The sequence below is a fragment of the Nyctibius grandis genome, chromosome 2, assembly GCF_013368605.1.
Source record: "Nyctibius grandis isolate bNycGra1 chromosome 2, bNycGra1.pri, whole genome shotgun sequence".
Lineage (NCBI taxonomy): Eukaryota > Metazoa > Chordata > Aves > Nyctibiiformes > Nyctibiidae > Nyctibius > Nyctibius grandis.
In genome coordinates this window covers 1458407-1477876 of record NC_090659.1, presented here as the reverse complement: position 1 = coordinate 1477876, position 19470 = coordinate 1458407, and the positions used below count along the sequence as shown (strand labels likewise).

The window sequence follows — 19470 nt, the reverse complement described above, 5'->3', positions numbered from 1 at the left end:
TTGTGAGTTATATATCTACGTTTTTAGGAAAAACACAGGAGACAGCCCAAAAGTTACAGCCCAGAAAGGAACAGTTGTCTGCACATAACTAGAGAATTAATTAATCTCAGCTTTGTCCACTATACTGATTATAGTACTTGTATTTTCAAGAAACATGTATGTTTAGAATCCTGTAACATCACTAAGGTAATATATATTGAGTATCTATGGGGTGTGGCCATGAATATCCAGATAGGTGTATGTGGAAACATATATAGATATATACATAGCAAGGGAGATGGAAGGAGGGGAGATGATTTCCAAAAGAAAGATTTGTCTTGATTTTTATTACAGGTTCTAACCCATTTTATGTCATTTTTAAGGCAGTGCTGTTTCTGCTGCTGGGGATAAGATGAATCCATAAGAAATCTGAAGTTGCTCTGAATCCGAACAGTTGCTGCTAGATTAAAAACAAAGGGTAGTTTCTTCATTAAGAAAGTGCATTCTTTCACAAAGAAACAGTCAATGGAATTTTCATGTTATATCATGGACATGATAGACTGTAGGAAGCAGCTTTCACGAGGGAGATGATCTGCATTTTTCCTTGGCACATCAGTTTGTCTTCTGACGAATCCAGTTATAAAGTGCAGTCACCTTAGTGTATACACCAGGACGATTGCACCGAGCACATCCTTCACCCCAGCTCACAACGCCAGCAAGGTACCATCTATTTCCCTTTCCTGTGCAGGCCAAGGGACCTCCAGAATCTCCCTAAAATGAATGAAGTTCAGCCATAAACATGTGTGCACACACACATGCAGAGAGCACTGTAACAAAAGTTAGGTTATTTAAGAGCAGTAAATACCTGCCCCTCTCTTTCTCAAATTACAATTTAATATTAGAATCTTGTTTCCAGATAGAATATACCCAGCTGGATGTCAAATTTAGTCAATTTATTTTAACTTAGGGAAGTAGCACACTAATCAACATAAAGCAATGGCAAGAAGTTTAAAAAATTACTCATTGCTAATGTCCCACTACAGGGCTCATAAAGCAACCAAGTGGGGAGAGGAGAAGACAGGGATGGGAAGTGGGAATTGTGCTACCATTTGACCATAAATTGTTCACAGGTTGAAGGCAGAACTCTTATATTGTATTGAATATGAACAGAAAGATACCCCACACCCCCAACAAAAAAAAAAAAAAACAAACAAAAAACAAACAACCAAAAAAGCAAACCAGGCACAATTAAGTATTATCAGCAGTTTCATAATCAAGGCTGTGTCTACATTCATAGAGGGAGAAGAAGAACAAAGACTAAGGAATGTGCAAATAAGAACTGACTTCTGAAAGGGAACATGCAGCTCTGTACAGCAACGTAGAAAAGTAAAAATTCCCATTTAAAAATTCCAAGTTCACAGGATCAAAATGCATTTGGTCTCACAAGTGCTTTGCAGTCTTCGTTGTTTTAACCATTGTTTTAACAGGCCAGTTCACAGAACTCCGAGAAGTTATGAATGCAGCTCATCTCTGCAGCTATTCCTATACAAGGCAGCCGGCAGCCTCCAAGCTGACCCTGGGGTTTGTTTGATTCCCCCAGTTGGAGCTAAAACATGGAAGAGGTCAGAAGAAAGCCATGTACCGAGAAAAGAGTAACAATAGATAGCCTTCATCACCCAACCAAACAAAATTATCTAGAGATAAGAAAAGAAGCCAGAACAGTTCTTTCTCTCTCTCAGGCTGCTGGCATACTGGCAATTTTGGTAATCCAAGAGGCTGATCTCAAAGTGACTTGAGCAAGCAGGCTATATGCTCTGGCCAATTACACAGCCAATGCTGAAAGACTGACAGGGCTGTATACTGGTGGAGAAGGAGGATCCTAGAAAGTGGAACCAAGACCAAAGAACATCCTAGAGTGATAAGAAAACAGAGTCTGAAAGCATAAGTGTTTTATTTCTCACTTCATTTCCTCTAAAGATGTGCAGTACATGCACAGCTTACGTGGCCATGAAGAAATGAAACAAATCAGGATGCCCACAAGTATGGAACTGTAGTAAAAGGGTTTCAGGGTGCTGTGTGGATTTCCTGAACTGCCAACATCATTTGTCTCTAGCACTTCAGAGGAAATATACTAGTGACTGAAAAGAAACAAATAGCAAAATGCTACTCAGACCAAGAACTTAAAGGCCCAGAGGGCCAGCATACTACAACTCAAACACAGCATATTACATTAGAAACTGGATTGACCAATAAGGCATATAGCTGAATTGGTTAAAATGTCCATCTAAAAATTCAAGGGCGTTTCTTAAGCAACACATTTTTTGGAGTAACATCAAGCCTCTAAAGCAACATGTTTTGCAAAATAATTCCGAGGTCTAAGGTTATGCACAAACTGCACATGAAGTTAACAAAAATAATAATAATTAATTGAATTAGAACTTAGAGACTGCAGGAAGATCCTGCAAATAGTCTCGTGTACAAATAAGTTTGACCTATTAAGAGATATGATCTTGCAAAAATTATCCTATTACATTAAAATTGTAAAATTTATATGTTACAGAAAAATTCTGTTAAATTACCACAGTCTAAAATCAGTAACTCATTTCTCTCCCTTTACACAGTAAGTGGTATAATGACCATGTTTGTAATTTTGAAAGTGAATATTCATCATATGTTTAAATACTGATAAAGTAACACAACTAGTCTAACAACTGAGAAGGAAAAAGAAGGCAGAGCCAAGACAGTTGAAGTACGTCCAAAAAGCATCTTCTGACTGTGTATGCAAATAAACTAAGGTCATATAACTTACAATACCATGATGTAATCAAAACTTGTAATTATACACATGAATGAACATATGAAACTAAAAGGCAGCACTGCAACTGCATTTACCAAACCTTTTGTATTTCTTTGCAACTGTAACAATACATTACTAATCATACTGTTACAGTATTTTATTAATCCAACACCCAGATATCAAAAAAGGAAAAAAAAATCAATATGAACAGCAAAAATTGCAGAAGGCCCTAACTTCATTCCCTTTACTTCTCTGTTCTTTTATAGGAAATGTAACCATTGAAGAGGAAAAAGAATTATTTTCGACGCATTTTACGCCTTATCTTGGAAATCAAAATTTCTCAAGAGATTCTGAGGTTATCTATGCCAAATTTCCTTCCTTATTTTGGAGAGCCTTTCACTGCCATGCTAAATGAACCATACACTCAAGACATCTCACTCTATTACTAAGAAAAAAAACAAAACACAAACAATCCACAACTCTGAACAGTTTTCCAATGAAAGCAAACATTCCTTTGTAGTTTCTCTACAAATTCCAGATTACCTGGCATGCATCAATGCCACCATTAAGATTCCCAGCACACAGCGTACGTGATGTGATAAGATCATCATGCAGCCTGTTGCAAACACTTTGGTTAATTATTCTCACTTGAGCTTCCTGCAGTGTTTTGGCAAGATGACCTAGGAAAAATACAAATGGTGTTGTAGAGGTTATGGTGGTACAGATTTCTAACAGAGATCCCACTTGTTCAAAACAAGAGAGAATTGCTCCAAACTCAAAATCTACCCAGCTAATGGCAGGAGAGTAATTCCCTCCTTTTAATTGCTGCCTGTCCTCAGCTTTTGAAAGGTGTTGTCTACACTACCCTCTAGACAGAGAGGTCCTTATGCACCACCTTTCCATTTTCTTACATAGAATCACAGAATCACACAGAATCACAGAATGTTAGGGATTGGAAGGGACCTCGAAAGATCATCTAGTCCAATCCCCCTGCTGGAGCAGGATTACCTAGATCATGTCACACAGGAACGTGTCCAGGAGGGTTTTGAATGTCTCCAGAGAAGGAGACTCCACAACCTCTCTGGGCAGCCTGTGCCAGTGTTCAGTTGCCCTCACCATAAAGAAGTTTTTCCTCATATTTATGTGGAACCTCCTATGTTCCATCTTGCACCTGTTGCCCCTTGTCCTGGCAATGGATGTCACTGAGAAGAGCCTGGCTCCATCCTCATGACACTTGCCCTTTACATATTTATAAACATTAATGAGGTCACCCCTCAGTCTCCTCTTCTCTAAGCTAAAGAGACCCAGCTCCCTCAGCCTCTCCTCATAAGGGAGATGTTCCACTCCCTTAATCATCTTCGTGGCTCTGCGCTGGACTCTCTCTAGCAGTTCCCTGTCCTTCTTGAACTGAGGGGCCCAGAACTGGACACAATATTCCAGATGCGGCCTCACCAGGGCAGAGTAGAGGGGGAGGAGAACCTCTCTTGACCTGCTAACCACACCCCTTCTAATACACCCCAGGATGCCATTGGCCTTCTTGGCCACAAGGGCACACTGCTGGCTCATGGTCATCCTGCTGTCCACTAGGACCCCCAGGTCCTTTCCCCTACGCTGCTCTCCAACAGGTCTGCCCCCAACTTGTACTCATACGTGGGGTTGTTCTTGCCCAGATGCAGGACTCTACACTTGCCCTTGTTATATTTCATTAAATTTCTCCCCGCCCAACTCTCCAGCCTGTCCAGGTCTCTCTGAATGGCTGTGCAGCCTTCCCGTGTGTCAGCCACTCCTCCCAGTTTGGTGTCATCAGCGAACTTGCTGACAGTGCACTCTATTCCCTCATCCAAGTCATTAATGAATATATTGAATAGTACTGGTCCCAGTACTGACCCTTGAGGGACTCCGCTAGACACAGGCCTCCAACTGGACTCTGTCCCATTGACCACCACTAATTTCCTTAATCTTTATCCTTATGGGTGTCTTTTGCCAGAAAGCAGTAAAAAATGCCATCCAAATTATGAGTATAATACAAGGTTCCACACAATGTGACTAATTTTGAATGCCATTTCAAATTATGCCCAAAGATTTTTATTGTTATTTTTGCTCCAAACATTGTCCAAGTCCTAGTGAATGACATTGCTACATTCTTTTCCATCCTCTGTGTTCTAGGGAAGGACCTTAGGAATGAAGCTGATGGGGGAGGAGGTGTGAATAATTAAAAAAATATCAAGCCTGTAAGTCACAAGTGATGCTAAGAGCTTAATTCTGTACTATAGTATTTGCATAAGGTGTCGTTGTGAACTAAATATCCCCAGTCGTATTTTGGCTCAACAGTGAACACAACCTTTTCAATACCTGGATGATCAGAGGAAGTACTGAGTTTTGGTTTGTTTCCTCATTTGGCTCTGAGGGTGTGTTGGGAATGAAACAGGTAAGATAGAAAAATATGTTTTTTTCACATACCATTATACTGATTTTTAAATATTCCCTACACCATTTTGTTAAAAAACAAGACATTGTAAGAAGGCATCAATTGTAAAGCCATTTGGCACTTCATTAGGCTGTGATGTTATTATCTAGATTTAAATCGTTTTTTTAAAAAGGCATATTAAGAAAGCCAGAATTACCATAGCACATGGCTTCTGATCAACCACGAGGGATTGTGTCTCAGTGCAAGTGTAGGAACCACTGCAATGCCGAGGAGCTGTTTCAAAATCCGGGTTTCAAAGCTGGCTCCTGTTTAATGCTGAGACAGGGCCAAGATCCCATGGGCTTCTTCACCACCCCTCTCCAATTCTGTTTGCTTTTTTCCTGCAGCATGCTACTCCAAGCTGTGCAGGCAGAACTCTTCATGGGGCATACATTAAATTGCCTTTTTGTAAATCTAGGATCATTTGCTTTTCAATGGTACACACATTGACAGCTATCACCTGCCACCCAAGCAAACATTCAGCACTCACAGACTGTAGCTAAGGGGATATTTTCCAGCTTTTTATGGACCTACTAAATAAACCACAGATATTTTTTCTTATGACTATAAATATTTCATTGTTAGAGTTTAAAATTAAGCCAAACTTGCAAGAATTATATCCAGGAAACAAACATACTATTTTCTTTTATGGCTCCCCAGCCAGTCACATAGCAGACAGTTCCATAAACAAATACTCTAGAGGTGCTGGGTAAACAAATGGGCTGTACCAGCTCACTGAAGAATACAGATGTCTCCATTTCCACCAGGGCAATGTCATAGTCTGAGATAGACTGGTCATACTGCGGGTGGACAATAATCCTTTTGATTGATCTCATAGCTACACGATTGCTCTTTTCATTGATAACGTGTGAGCCCATATATGCTCTCCATCTCGAAGGAATGGAGTATCTGTACAGAGAATGTGTTTAGAATGTCCCATTGGAAAGTAATGCATTGTCTGTTCACTCCATTTTATCTACTTTTTGATATTTGATGAGGTTAATCAAAAACCAAAGTGCATGGAGTAGCATACCACTTAGGAAGATAGATGCACTATAGTACCTGTCTCCTAAAACATTAAGTAATGGTTTTACTTACCATTTTGAAAATAATCATTTCTTGGAGCTGTGAGACCAATTCCTTGCAATGCACCATGCTTTGGAAGCCAGAAAAGTGTATTATTAAACTCTTTCTTCCTTGCCACATGTAGGAGGTATGTCTTCAATTTACACTACCTAAACAGAACACCGGTGAGTTTTACACTCCACCTATCAATAAATAGTCCTTTCCTTGGCAAAAAAGGCCATAGCTTCTGCTCAGAAAATCCCTGCCTTCTGAACAAACGGTGTTTACCCTAAATCCAACAAAACAGTGTGTTTTATCATGCAGGATTCACTGGCAATGGAGGCAAAAATAATTACTTCAGATAGTTTGTATTCTGCTGGCTTCAAAAGTCCTGTTTGAGGGTTCATGTAGTGATATCATGTCACAGAGTTATACCCTGAATCAACTTATCTAGACAAGGAATAGCTACTGCAGACTTTTGAAAGCAACAATGTGAGGTTATTAAACTGCAAATACTCTATGACAGTATAACTCCGTCATACCTCACCGAATCAAAATCCAGGAAGCAATGGGCAGCAGATATGAGCCACCTACTGGAAATAACAGATGCACCACATACAAGGCCACGGGCTCCCATCTGTAAACTTGCTTGCCAAGGCCACTTTCCAGGTCTTGCATCTTTACCTCCAACAATTCTGTTTTTCTTAAGCTGATGTCTTCCACAAGCTAATAGAAATAATTGAATAAAATAGTAAGAAAAAGCACAAGGTCGTTTCACTTTGCTATGCTAAATACATCCATTTTTATCCACAGACCTCAAAGCTGTTGGAAAAAAAAAATTTTCTTACTGTGCAATTTATTAAAACAGTAAGAGTACTTGCCCATTTTCACTCAATGGGCAGGTCAGGAATAAACCAATCGTTGCCTGTCCTCCCTTACAGCTTTCTAAAGAGGTTAGTAACTCAAAAAGACCTTTAAGCACAATTCTAAGCTGGGTTGTTTCCAAAAGTTCACTTGGATAAAATCTCATGTCTTTTTCCTCCTTACATACACAGCTCCTTGACTGCATTTCGTTCAGCTCAAACAAGGAGTAAGACCTATCAGCTTAACCTGGAAATGTGCATTGCTTCAAATAAGTCATCATAGAATGGATCAGTGGATTTAAAATGAAACAGTGCAAAATTCAAGACAGACATTTTCATACAGATGCTACCAGGAGATTAATTTTTTTTTAGTTCTCATCTGATTTAATAAATTTTTAATTCAATAATGCTTGACCATAGCACAATTTCCTGGCTCATTTTCCCCAAGTCATTAACTAATTTTTAAACAAATGTTACCACACCACAGTTCATTTCATCAGATCCATCTGCACAGTCTCTTTTCCCATCGCACTCAGGATTTGATTTCAGCAAGCATTTTCCATTGAGGCATTTGTATGCATAAGGGGAGCAACTTTTGTAGGCTGAAATAAGAGAGAGAAGATGGTGTCACATGTTTGGAGCTATGGTTGCAAATGATTAAAAAAACTTGCATGTTCAATCTACTCAGTGGTGAAAGTTATTCAAAGCTACATATTCCAGTCTGCTTGAAGTCGTAGTCTGTACTGGTGTAAACTGGTCCCTCTATGGAGAGGGGCATGGGGAATGTTCCACTGATTAATGATCACACTAATTTCAGTCTCCACTGTCCGTGAGGAAAGACAGGAGAGCCTCCAACTGTCCTTACTCCCATTTTACTTAAGTCTAAACTGAGCAAACTCGGCTTGTCAGATCTGTTGTTTTACCTTCATCAGCACTGCTGGCATTACAAATTGTAAATCTTCACAGCAGATATCTTCTGAAAGTCAACCTTTTTTGGTTTTAAGTGAAAGTTGAGAAAATTGTGGAAGAGCTTTTACCTCCCTCCAAGAAATTTTTGACTGAGGACTATCACAGTTTACTATGTGGGGATCCTGACGGCTCTCAGCAATAGGCTTCCATTACTATCATTTTTATTATCAGTTGTTTACAGTGACCTCTAAACAGTGGTAGGGTGTTTTTTTTTTTTCAACAGACAATGACATACTCCTGGCTACCTCAAGGACCTAAGATTCAAAGCGAGGCAAAAATTATGAAGGCAAAATGCAGCAAGCCACTAGGGAGACATTAGTAGCACCAACAATGTCCGTAACCATGATGTATCTACAGTAAAGAATCCATGCATGTGGCAAAGGGCAAAGTCCCTGAGCTATTACATCTCTCCCCCTTACATTATTTGGTGCAGATGTGGCAGCAGTTGGGGAAAAAGTACTCTTCTAACAGGATCACCAGAAAGCTGTGGTTAGGTCATCTAACTATAAAGTCACTGTTATCTTGGATTTTGCTTTGTTAATTTCTTGTCTAGACTCTCCCAAGAACTAGTTATTCTCCTCATGTTTTGTTTTCACTATTATGAAACCTGTACTTTGTGCTATGAAAAAATATAAGGAAATACTACATTTATCCATTAAAATAAGCATATTCCTGCTTCTGCTTTCCACCATCTTTTGGAAAATAGCTAAAAATATATACTTACAGCAGTTATTCTCATCACTGTCCTCACAGCTGTCATCATCTTTACAAGTCTTATACTGATGCTTACACTTCCCATCACCACAGTTCAACTGTGCTGGATTACAACCTGAAGAAGAAAGGTCTGTAAATGCTTTCTAATCCAAATAGCTGGCTAGCAGCCACGTGCTACACTCCCTACCAGAGGTCACCTTGATGTCACTGTGCTGTCTCTGCCAGACATTAGTTTACCTTGTTTTTGATAGCCTTCAGTGACAGAGACTTGTTGCATTATCACAGAATCAACCAACCAGGTTAGAAGAGACCTCAGGGATCATCGAGTCCAACCGTTGCCCTGACACCACCCTGTCAACTAGACCAGGGCACTAAGTGCCATGTCCAGTCTTTTCTTAAACACCTCCAGAGATGGTGACTCCACCACCTCCCTGGGCAGCCCATTCCAGCCCATTATCTAACTTGTGCTGCACTCTCTGACTTTGGATTACCTTCTGGTCATGCTTTCTGGCATCTCTTCATTGTTCCCTATCTTCTTTGATGTGCAGTGCCCAATTTGGATACATTACTCTAGCTAAAGCCTTCCCAGTGGTGACTGGGAAGAACTTTTCAAACTCCTATTTTACATCCTAGTGTGACACTTAAAAAAAACCCAACAAAAACCAAAACACCAAACAAACACAAAACACACAGGGAAAACTGTATGACTTTGTGACTCTCAAGTCAGCTTTTGAGCCACTATCACTCCAAAGCCATTTTTCAGCAGAAATGCAACTTAGGCAATCCACATGTGTATTTAATCACCTAAGTTCAGATCTTGCCTTTATTAAATGGAATGTCATTTTCTCCATATACACTCTCCAGCTTGTCAGGATCATTTATAAATTCATCCCTCTTTCTATATTGTGTGGCTCTTTTCCTATTTCATAAGCATCTTCTCTAATCCATCATTTAGATCACTAACAAAAGTTATAAGATGCCCCATAACAGATATTGGCAGAATGACAATAAAAATATCCTTCCACTTTGGTAATCAGCCACTGGCAATCGTTCTCTGGAAACAGTTTTCTATATTTTTTTCTCACTGTGTTTCCTTTACTTAATGACAAGTTTGTCACACAAGACAATGTCAAAGTACAACTTCTCCTCTATTTATCCTCTCACAGCAGAGAACTAAAACAAAATAAAAAACTCCATGCTGGTTTCTAACACTTTTTTTACTGTTTACGAATAGTTTAGTTTGACCACTCCTTGTGATATATCAAAAATGTTTGTTCTCTTCCACTTTTTCAGGTGTGCCATCAAAAAACAAAAATTCTAGCCCCAGACATTGGCTTACACACACAGATAAATGATCTGTGGAAGAATAACTATCAAAAAATAATCCTTTTTCTGCCCAGGTCAAGTAAACTTAAACTTTTTTCCTCTCTAGCACCACAGGCAAATTAATAGCTAAATGAGAATGAAGGACCAAACACATATATCCCACATTTATTTAAGCAATTCCAATCTGGAGTTATTTAGTCCTCTTCACTGCCTTGCATGTGTCGCCAGTGGGAGGAAAGCGCACAGCACACAGCCAGCACTAGCTCAAAGCAAGGGTCTCTCTGTGTTCTCTTCACCATCCCCTGAAGTTATTCAGCTGATGGCTGGCATTTGCTTTGCAGGTCAGCTCTGAGATCAGAGCTTGGTATTTTAACAACCGTGCTTTGGGAGGCTCCCAACAATAGGAAGAAGCTAATCTGATGTGGGTGGCTGCAGGTACCAAAGATGTGGGAGAAAATGAATCATTTTTTTCCTCCCTCTTACTACTGCTACAGGCAAGGCTGTCATGGAAAACCAGCACCCTCAATACATTCTGCTCTCTCAGATAGCCCTCCACAAATACCTTTACTGTGTCGACTTGATACTGACACATCACCCCTCCTGGTGAGTCTTAATACACATCCTTAAGATTGTGACGAAGGATTGATTACACAACTTTGAGCCATCTGCTGGCTGACTTAGCACTAGAAAGGGAGCAGAGCATACAGAAACTAAAGACTTGTACATGCAATAAAGACTGGGGATTTTCTCTGTAGAAAAAGGTATTCTTAGGCTTTGACTCGAACTGGTTTTGGGGCAGTAACCAGAGTAACCAAAGGACACAGTTGAGTGTGTAACTTTTTCCAGTAGAAAGAGACACACATTGGTGGAAGAAGAAATCCCTGAAAATATCTGAGTCCTATACAATGTCTGACCACAAAAATCTGCCACTTATTTCTAATGAAAGGCATGAAGGAAGGATCTATACCAGAGAACTTAATACATAAATACTTCTAAGTCAGAAACGAACAGACCTACACTCAGTCAAGCAAGCTGAGGATCTGAAGAGGTTTCACAAACTGAACTGATCTCGTGAAATCATGGACAACTTCAGCTACCTAGATATTAATTGGGAAAAAGTAGTTGGTTGGCTGAGAAACAAAAGAAAAAAAAAGAGAATGTTTCTGGAAACGACTAGAGAGAAGGCATTTACAAAGAATATACTGCAGATGTATCTTTTCTAAGAAATATCACAAGTAAATATATATATTTTCTGAAAATCTTTGTTCTACGCTCTGGAAGCTCCCCTTCTTCCCCCACCAAAAAAAAAACCAAACCATACCCCACAACTAACACTGCTCCAGAAGCGCAAAGACTGAGGATTCAGGAAAGGTCTGTAAGAAAGCCAGTCATACTTCTGCAACACCTGCTAGCAAGTGGTCCTCATCGACTCCCAGTGAAAACTTAAACAGTTTGTCTAAATCTGGAAGCTGATCTGGAGCACACTGAGTTGCAATTTTAAAGAAAACACTGCCTATTCACGGTTAATTCGTGTTGGCAGAAGAGTCATGCTTAGAGCCTCTCTGCCATACTATTTTCATGTTGCAGCTTGGCTATATTGAGATGTTAGAAAAATGCCAAATAATTACATCTACAGAAACTGGGAAATTTTACTTTTGTTTCCTATTTTACAGAAGTGTTGTTAAAAGTTAGAAAATAAGTCCTAGCTTCTAAAAGCATCTTTTATCTAATTTTGTACATCTATTTGTCCAATTAAATACATAATAACATTTTAAACATTTCTCTCTTGCAATTAGGTTAAGAAAAAAAGGCAGGTCAATTTGTATGTGGTTAGTCTGTCAAGCATGGATTCTGAAGGGTTTCTCCTTAAAAATAAAAGTGCGTGCTTATTCACTTACCATCTGTGTGACTAAAGGCTTTGTATTCAATATAAAACCCTCTGTGGGTGACCAGTTCATCAGAATGGAAGCTGATTGTGACAGAATAGCCATATTCTCTGTTTCTGTTGTTTTCTGAAAGAGCTTTACAGTATCTAGCAAGGCAAAAGTGAGAATAATTAATTCTAACCAAATTGAACATTACCATCCACGACTTCTCCTTTTACTGAAGGGTACCAGTGCCAAAAAGCTTTCAAACAACACAATAAGATCAGCTATTTTTTCAGTATTAAAACAGCCCCACAGAAGTATTAGAAAGTCTATTTACAAATGCCTTCCGCTCCACAGCTTTTCTGGGAATAGCAGACTTTGAAACAAAATACAGCAAGATGATCTATGTCAGGATCTACCTTATAAATACAAACCACTATTAAGCATGCTTGATTTCAGAGTTCCCATTTGGGTTTGCAAACCCAAAAGGCTACAAATCCAGTAATGGAGTCATACAGCCAAATCCAACAGCTGTTGCTGGTTTCAATACGCTCTTTCCAAGAAACAAATCACTCTTAGTACTGTTTTTTGGGGGTTTTGTTCTTTTTTTTAATTTGTTTTGTGTTTTTTTTAAGCACAAACATTGTAATTTGTCTTATTTACAGAAGAAAATTACATTCACTAAAGAGTAAGCGTTATAGAAAATGAAACTTCAGATGACGCAAGCTCTTCACCCATGTCAAGATCATTGCTAGGAATTTACAGCTGCATAAAATCTGGCAGTTTTCTATGTCATTGCTCTTAACGGGAACAACAAAGTAAATGTAGGAAAATCAGGATGCTTAAATTAACGTGATGACAAGTGTTCGGTACTAGAACAGGATTAAGAACATGATTCAGCCAAAATTCAGTGGAAGCATGCCAATTCTTGTTGAAGTGTGTCTTTCTGCACTGGAAGTGGAGAGATGTTTTTTTCTTAAGTACAGTACGTTGCACAGAACATCAAAGTGCAAATTAATATGTCAGAAAATAGTGGTTTTACTCACCTAACCCCCTCAATTTTTAACCAGTCTTTATCACATTTACTGGACCCTGGAGACTTCTCTTGAATTTGTATTATGAGGATTTTTAATGAGAGCTTGTAGCCAGGCAATGGTGCCTAAAAATCAAAGGATAAATATCCTGACACACACATCTACAAAATGAAAAGGCCAGTTCTTCTAAGATGGTAAATCTTGTTTTACTTATTATCAGATTGAAAATACTGCATTTTTATGATGCAAATAAGTACCTTTGAAAAACCAATACACTTCACTATTTTAAACACGTACAGAAATCTTTTTAGACCCAGCTTTGGCCAGACTGTGCCAGAGGAAGGAGTCCTGTGCAGCCAGCACAAAGCACTATATCTGAGGTTCATGATAAGTTTGTACTGCCACATGCTCCTCTAGGTCAAATAAGAGATTTAAGATATCTATGGCAGCTGGTCACTCAACTGCATTAGCTATGACCTTTCTGGTTTAGAAAGCCTTTTTCTTCCCTTTCCTGCATACAGATGACAGTTTTGTACTACAAGCTACTAATAATTTTCATAGAGCAGGTGAAAGGTAGAGACTGTTACCAACTCATAGGCATAAAGAGCATCCCCTTCCAGGGAAAGTCAAAAAAGTAGTGAAATGCTTAAAGGAGCAACAGATAAACACACCAGGAAGTTGGTGGAAATCATGAGCAGATTCTAAGTCCTGCCAAAGGGCTTGCTGGAAATCCAGAACTGAATTTCTGAGTGAGAGACGGTCCTGTTTCTGCAGAGGTCAGGGAAATACAATGTGGTCTCCATCATATGAGGCATGATTTACACGACCATTTTTTCTTTCTGACATAGAAGCAAAGTCCTGACTATTAGCAATTTTCTTTGGCTGCTAGGAGTTGTCATCTTACCCATCACTTTGTTTCTGTCATGAATAACAGATAACCTTTTGGAAGATGGCAATGTTTCCCTTACATAGCTGGCACTTGTACATAGGACAGGAAATAAATGGGTGCCTGAGAAGTCAGGTGCAGTGGTCTTAGTATGTTTTCCCTTGATTTCACACTCATCGAAAGCCATTTCTCCCAATTTTATGTCTCTATCACATAAAGTCAAGTCATCACTACTCAGAAGAGTTCCCAGCACTTACTCTGATGATCCAGCTGCAGTCAATGTTTGGTGGGTAGTAACTTGAGTAACAAGAGGAACTCAGTGTCCCATTCCAGGAAATATAACGACCGCTACACACTGGGAGAGAAATACATCAGCAAGTAACACAGTTATCTCAGCTGGGCTAAAGTGCAGAGCTTAAATATTGTTTAGTTCCAATTCCCCTGCCACGGGCAGGGACACCTTTCCACTAGACCAGGTTGCTCAAAGCCCCATCCAATCTGGCCTTGAACACTGCCAGGGAGGGGGCATTATATAGTTGCTTTTTAAAAGATGCCAAGAAAAGGAACCACAGCTCATTGCAATTCAGTGGGAACTATTAAATTTCAACCATTCTGGCCGGAACATCAGAATAAAAGCTGTAAGGCATTTTCATCTCAGCCTTTCTTTGAAGCATAAGCCAGGGAGGTCCCTAGCCTGGTTTAGTTCATAGGCCCTACAGATAAAAGAATAACTGGGAAACTGCCATTTTTATGTTACAGGATATTTTTTTCTGAATTGATATTAGTTGGGATTGAAGAATAATTACCTGATTTTAGCATCACATCATACTCTGTGGAATCTGAAACTGAAATTTAATAACTATCAGCTACACAAGCCAAAGATATGAACTGCAGAAAGAAAAATAGACAGAATAAGTATTAAGTGACAGGTACATTGTTACCAAAAAGCTCCATTGTAACGAAATCAAAATCTTCCTCCCCAGAGGAGCTGAATGTGTGAGCTGTTTGTTCACTACTGATTTCTTTTTGTTCCGCTGGGGTTAATTGTTTAAGAGAAGCAACCATATCTTGTGGTACCCAGAATATATTCCAGTAGTAAGCTCGAAGTCCAGACTCTCCTTCACTGTGGAGGGAAAAAAATGCATCATAAATCCACTTTAATTAGTATTTGGGATGTGTTTTCCACTGGTCTGCATTTTTGATTCACACATTTTCATAGCCAGTTGAACTGCTGTGCAAAAAGTTGCAGCTGAACACAGTGGCAAAAAGCTCTCTTGTTTAACAATTGCTTTTTCTATACAGTAGAAATACTTCAAAAATATGCTGATTAAACGGTAACACACTGAGGCTGAAAACTACACCTTATAAAAATTCCTTGCAATAATTTTTACAGAATTGGATGTTTCCATCCCTGTTACATAATTATACCCTTTTAAGACCATATTACAGTTCTAGACACATTTTCCTTAATGTTTTTAGTGGAATCTCACACCATATGACAATATAATTTTATGTCTGTATGTTTATACAACATTTCACACAATTCTTGTTAAAATAAATAATCTTTGTGTGTGCATATACAAAGTATTACTTAAGTGATTCAAAGAGACAGTCCACCACACTCATCCTTTGAAAATGGCCTACGGACTGACCTTCCAAAAGTTTTCAAAGCCTATCAGGAGAGTAGTAGCCATCTGCTCAATGTATTTACATTTCTCACCAGGAGCTTAAGTAGAGTGCCCTGCCTAAAATTATACCCTTAAGTTTGTTTTGAGAAATTAAAAAGGAACTTCCCTTAAATAAACAAAACCAAAATAAGATTCTGCAAGTGGTAGAGAAAAAGCCCTGCTGAACAGTGATTTCAAAAATCAAAAGTAGATGAACAGACTACAAAGCATTCCTTAAACAAGGCACAATTAATCAGACTTCATTTCTTTCATTGATTTTACAGGGCATGACAGAAATCACACTACTAGTTCAGCTCTTAGCTCACATACTGAAGTTCATTCCTGCATTTTTCTTTCAGTTATAGAGATCTGCATATTCTTCCAGATAACTAATTTGAAAGGCATGAAAAAAGACAACACAAACACAACTGAATACCTCAAATTTATACCACATGCTGGAACAGAACCTACCTGAAAGCAGCCACCACAGACTTCAAGTAGTACTTTCCCAAGTAGGAAGACTCAGGCGGGTTTTGAATGTCTCCAGAGAAGGAGACTCCACAACCTCTCTGGGCAGCCTGTCCCAGTGTTCGGTCACCCTCACCGTAAAGAAGTTTTTCCTCATATTTATGTGGAACCTCCTGTGTTCCAACTTGCACCCATTGCCCCTTGTCCTGTCAAGGGATGTCACTGAGAAGAGCCTGGCTCCATCCTCATGACACTTGCCCTTTACATATTTATAAACATTAATGAGGTCACCCCTCAGTCTCCTCTTCTCCAAGCTAAAGAGACCCAGCTCCCTCAGCCTCTCCTCATAAGGGAGATGTTCCACTCCCTTAATCATCTTCGTGGCTCTGCGCTGGACTCTCTCTAGCAGTTCCGTGTCCTTCTTGAACTGAGGGGCCCAGAACTGGACACAATATTCCAGATGCGGCCTCACCAGGGCAGAGTAGAGGGGGAGGAGAACCTCTCTTGACCTGCTAACCACCCCCCTGCTAATACACCCCAGGATGCCATTGGCCTTCTTGGCCACAAGGGCACACTGCTGGCTCATGGCCATCCTGCTGTCCACTAGGACCCCCAGGTCCCTTACCCCTACGCTGCTCTCCAACAGGTCTGTCCCCAACTTGTACCCATACATGGGGTTGTTCTTGCCCAGATGCAGGACTCTACACTTGCCCTTGTTACATTTCATTAAACTTCTCCCCGCCCAACTCTCCAGCCTGTCTAGCTATCTATCATTTTCACAAAATATATCAACTAAGGATCATAAATGTGCATTCATTTACGCTAAAAAAAATACTTCTAAGTCACATCACATTTGAAGACCATTGAGATAACTCTTGATAATTAGCCATGAAAAAGAAGCCTTTATGAATACATTTTTTTTTTGTTTCAGTCTTTAAATTTCTGACATATAATCTGGACTGCACACAAAGCAGCTTCGAGACACTAGATTCGCTCTTTTGGGAAATACAGTCTAACAGAGAACTGCTTTGTGTTTAGGACTGCTGTTCACATGTACCCAGGAGACAATATTGATCTCACAAAGAGGAACTCAATAAGAAGTGCAAGAAAGCAAGCATTGCTGTTGGGGATAAGGGAAAACAAAACAAAACAAAAAGTTACGCGTTGAATTTGAGCTATAATTTAAAAAGACCAAAGAGAAAAATGTAGCAAGGAAGAGTGCTTGAGTAAAGTAAAACAAAACAAAAACCACAGTCCTAATTCCTTTAAGAATAATTTGTCCATAATCTTGAAACCCTCAGGTTTTATTACCCAGAAAATGTTGTCCTCACTGTGAGACACACAGCCCCATCTGTCTAGCTACATTCCTAAAGCTGTACGCTGCCAAGGCATTTGCTAGCTTTAAATTTACTATTTTGAAGTAAAAAAAAAAAAAGTGACTAACTAGAGCCTTCTCGTCATTCCCAAACTGATTCTGTAATAAATATTTTTAAATTGTTGCTATACTTATGTGGGAACTTACATAATTTTGGATTGCTTCTGTTTGCAGGAGGAATTTCTGTGACTTGGGATCATTGAGGTCATTTGTATAAGTCAAATTAGGAATTTCTACACTTCCACCAATATAAATAAAGGAGAAAGCTGGAGCTGCGAAAAAAAACAGGATAAAAAAATTAGCACACCTAAGAACATTACAGAAAATCTTCCAGAACAAGCACATATTTGTCCTTGGCATCGACAGGCATTAGTTCTTAGGAGAAACACACAAAAATAGCCAGAGTGCTGAGTCAGTCCCATTGATAGAATAATGCTTAGAGGGAAAGGAGAGGGACTAGGTACAGGTTCAGACAGGCGTTTATACCGGCAAGCTTTAATTGTTAAAATTCCTTTTTTTGCAGCACTATGCTCCTGGAGAGATACGATTTTAATGCTGTAAGTTGAGATCTATAGGAAGGACTGTACATCAGTTAGGTACCCATTCTGGTTTGAAAAAGTGAATAGAAGATAGACACTCAATTCCTATAGATTCTTGGGAAAGATGACAGTTATAACAAGGATGGTATCCACAAGAATAGACAAAAAATTTAGAGGTAAAATACATATCTTAATTATTCCTGTGCAACTATCAACTGCTAATTATTATGCATTTTGTTGCCTTAGCAAAGACATTAAGGAGAAGGGAAAGCCACCTTTATACACGCATTATGTGCTTAGCTTCTTAGTGCAGAGCTTTTTATACTAATCATTCACACAGAGCAAAATGCCCATCCCATGCAGACCATGCTGGGGAGTAACACTTACAGAACGAATAGTGCAGGACTAGCACAATTACTGTAACTATTAAAGAAACTATAGATCATACTCCTAGAAGCCATCTTCTCCAGAAACACAACCACATCCATTTGAAGAAACGGTGCTTCTGACACAAGTCTTCTCGGTAGGATGGACAGTAGGGAATACGCAGACTGTCCTAGAGAAAGACATGGGACAACATCAATTAGCAAGACAACAAAAGAACCATTGTACTATATTTTAGTATATTTGCCCTTTTACTTTTTAAAAAGGTTTAAATTGAGATAATATCTTTCATGTTATTAGTTAATGTCACACATGAAACCCACATACTTTTTGTGGCACGCGTTTCAAGCTATGTAAGTGATGGGAAGAATGGTTATCACGTTGGTTAGGAGCAATTTGCATATGAAGAGCAGAGATCAATACACACCAGAGTGGGCAGAGAGATCATTACTGTGTTGCCTCTGTAAAGCTTAGCTGCTGTCTCTTACCTGCCCTGCACTCTGCTCCGAGTTGTATGGAGCTGGTATGCTGTACACAGAAACCCGGCTGGAGTGGGAAGCCTGTGTCATGATGACTTGACAAATGCCTTTTGACAAACCTAATAAAAAAATCCTAAATGAACCTAATTTCTTAAACATAACCCAGAATAGAGTACCACTCTCCCTGCCATGCACACCAGGCTTCTCTCATTTCACCTTTGCCATCCTGCTTGAAGCTGGAGCCAGCTGATCTGCAATGAAAGAAGGTGGGGAGGAAAAGTTACCATCACTGTAACTCTTTGTTTTCCTAACTGGCTAATAGGATATGGATCCCATCATTTGAAAACAGATCACTTACTTCTTTCAGAAAAACAAGAGTGGGAAATAATTTATGACACAACACAAAGAACATGCAAGAAATTTAGAGATAAAAAGTCCCAGAGCAAGGTAAATGAGGCAGCTGGTGGGATCCACAGAAATATTTATGACAGAGAAGAAATGTACAATTCCACAGACCACCTGAATTTTCCAGCCTCCAGCCAGTACCACAGAATAAATGTAATTACAAAGCAATTCATGTTCACATTTCC

At 39.3% G+C, this 19470-nt stretch overlaps 1 protein-coding gene across 1 annotated transcript; it reads right to left on the bottom strand.

Moving 5' to 3' along the window:
• Positions 1-591: 591 nt before the first annotated feature.
• On the bottom strand, positions 592-18970 carry LOC137675162 (suppressor of tumorigenicity 14 protein-like). Its single transcript, XM_068421139.1, is given in 14 exon segments — positions 592-750; positions 3320-3456; positions 5881-6152; positions 6851-7034; positions 7654-7773; positions 8865-8969; positions 12079-12212; positions 13095-13207; positions 14226-14323; positions 14910-15091; positions 16107-16147; positions 17599-17750; positions 18405-18573; positions 18890-18970. Coding segments are annotated over 14 exon segments (1947 nt in total).
• Positions 18971-19470: the final 500 nt, after the last annotated feature.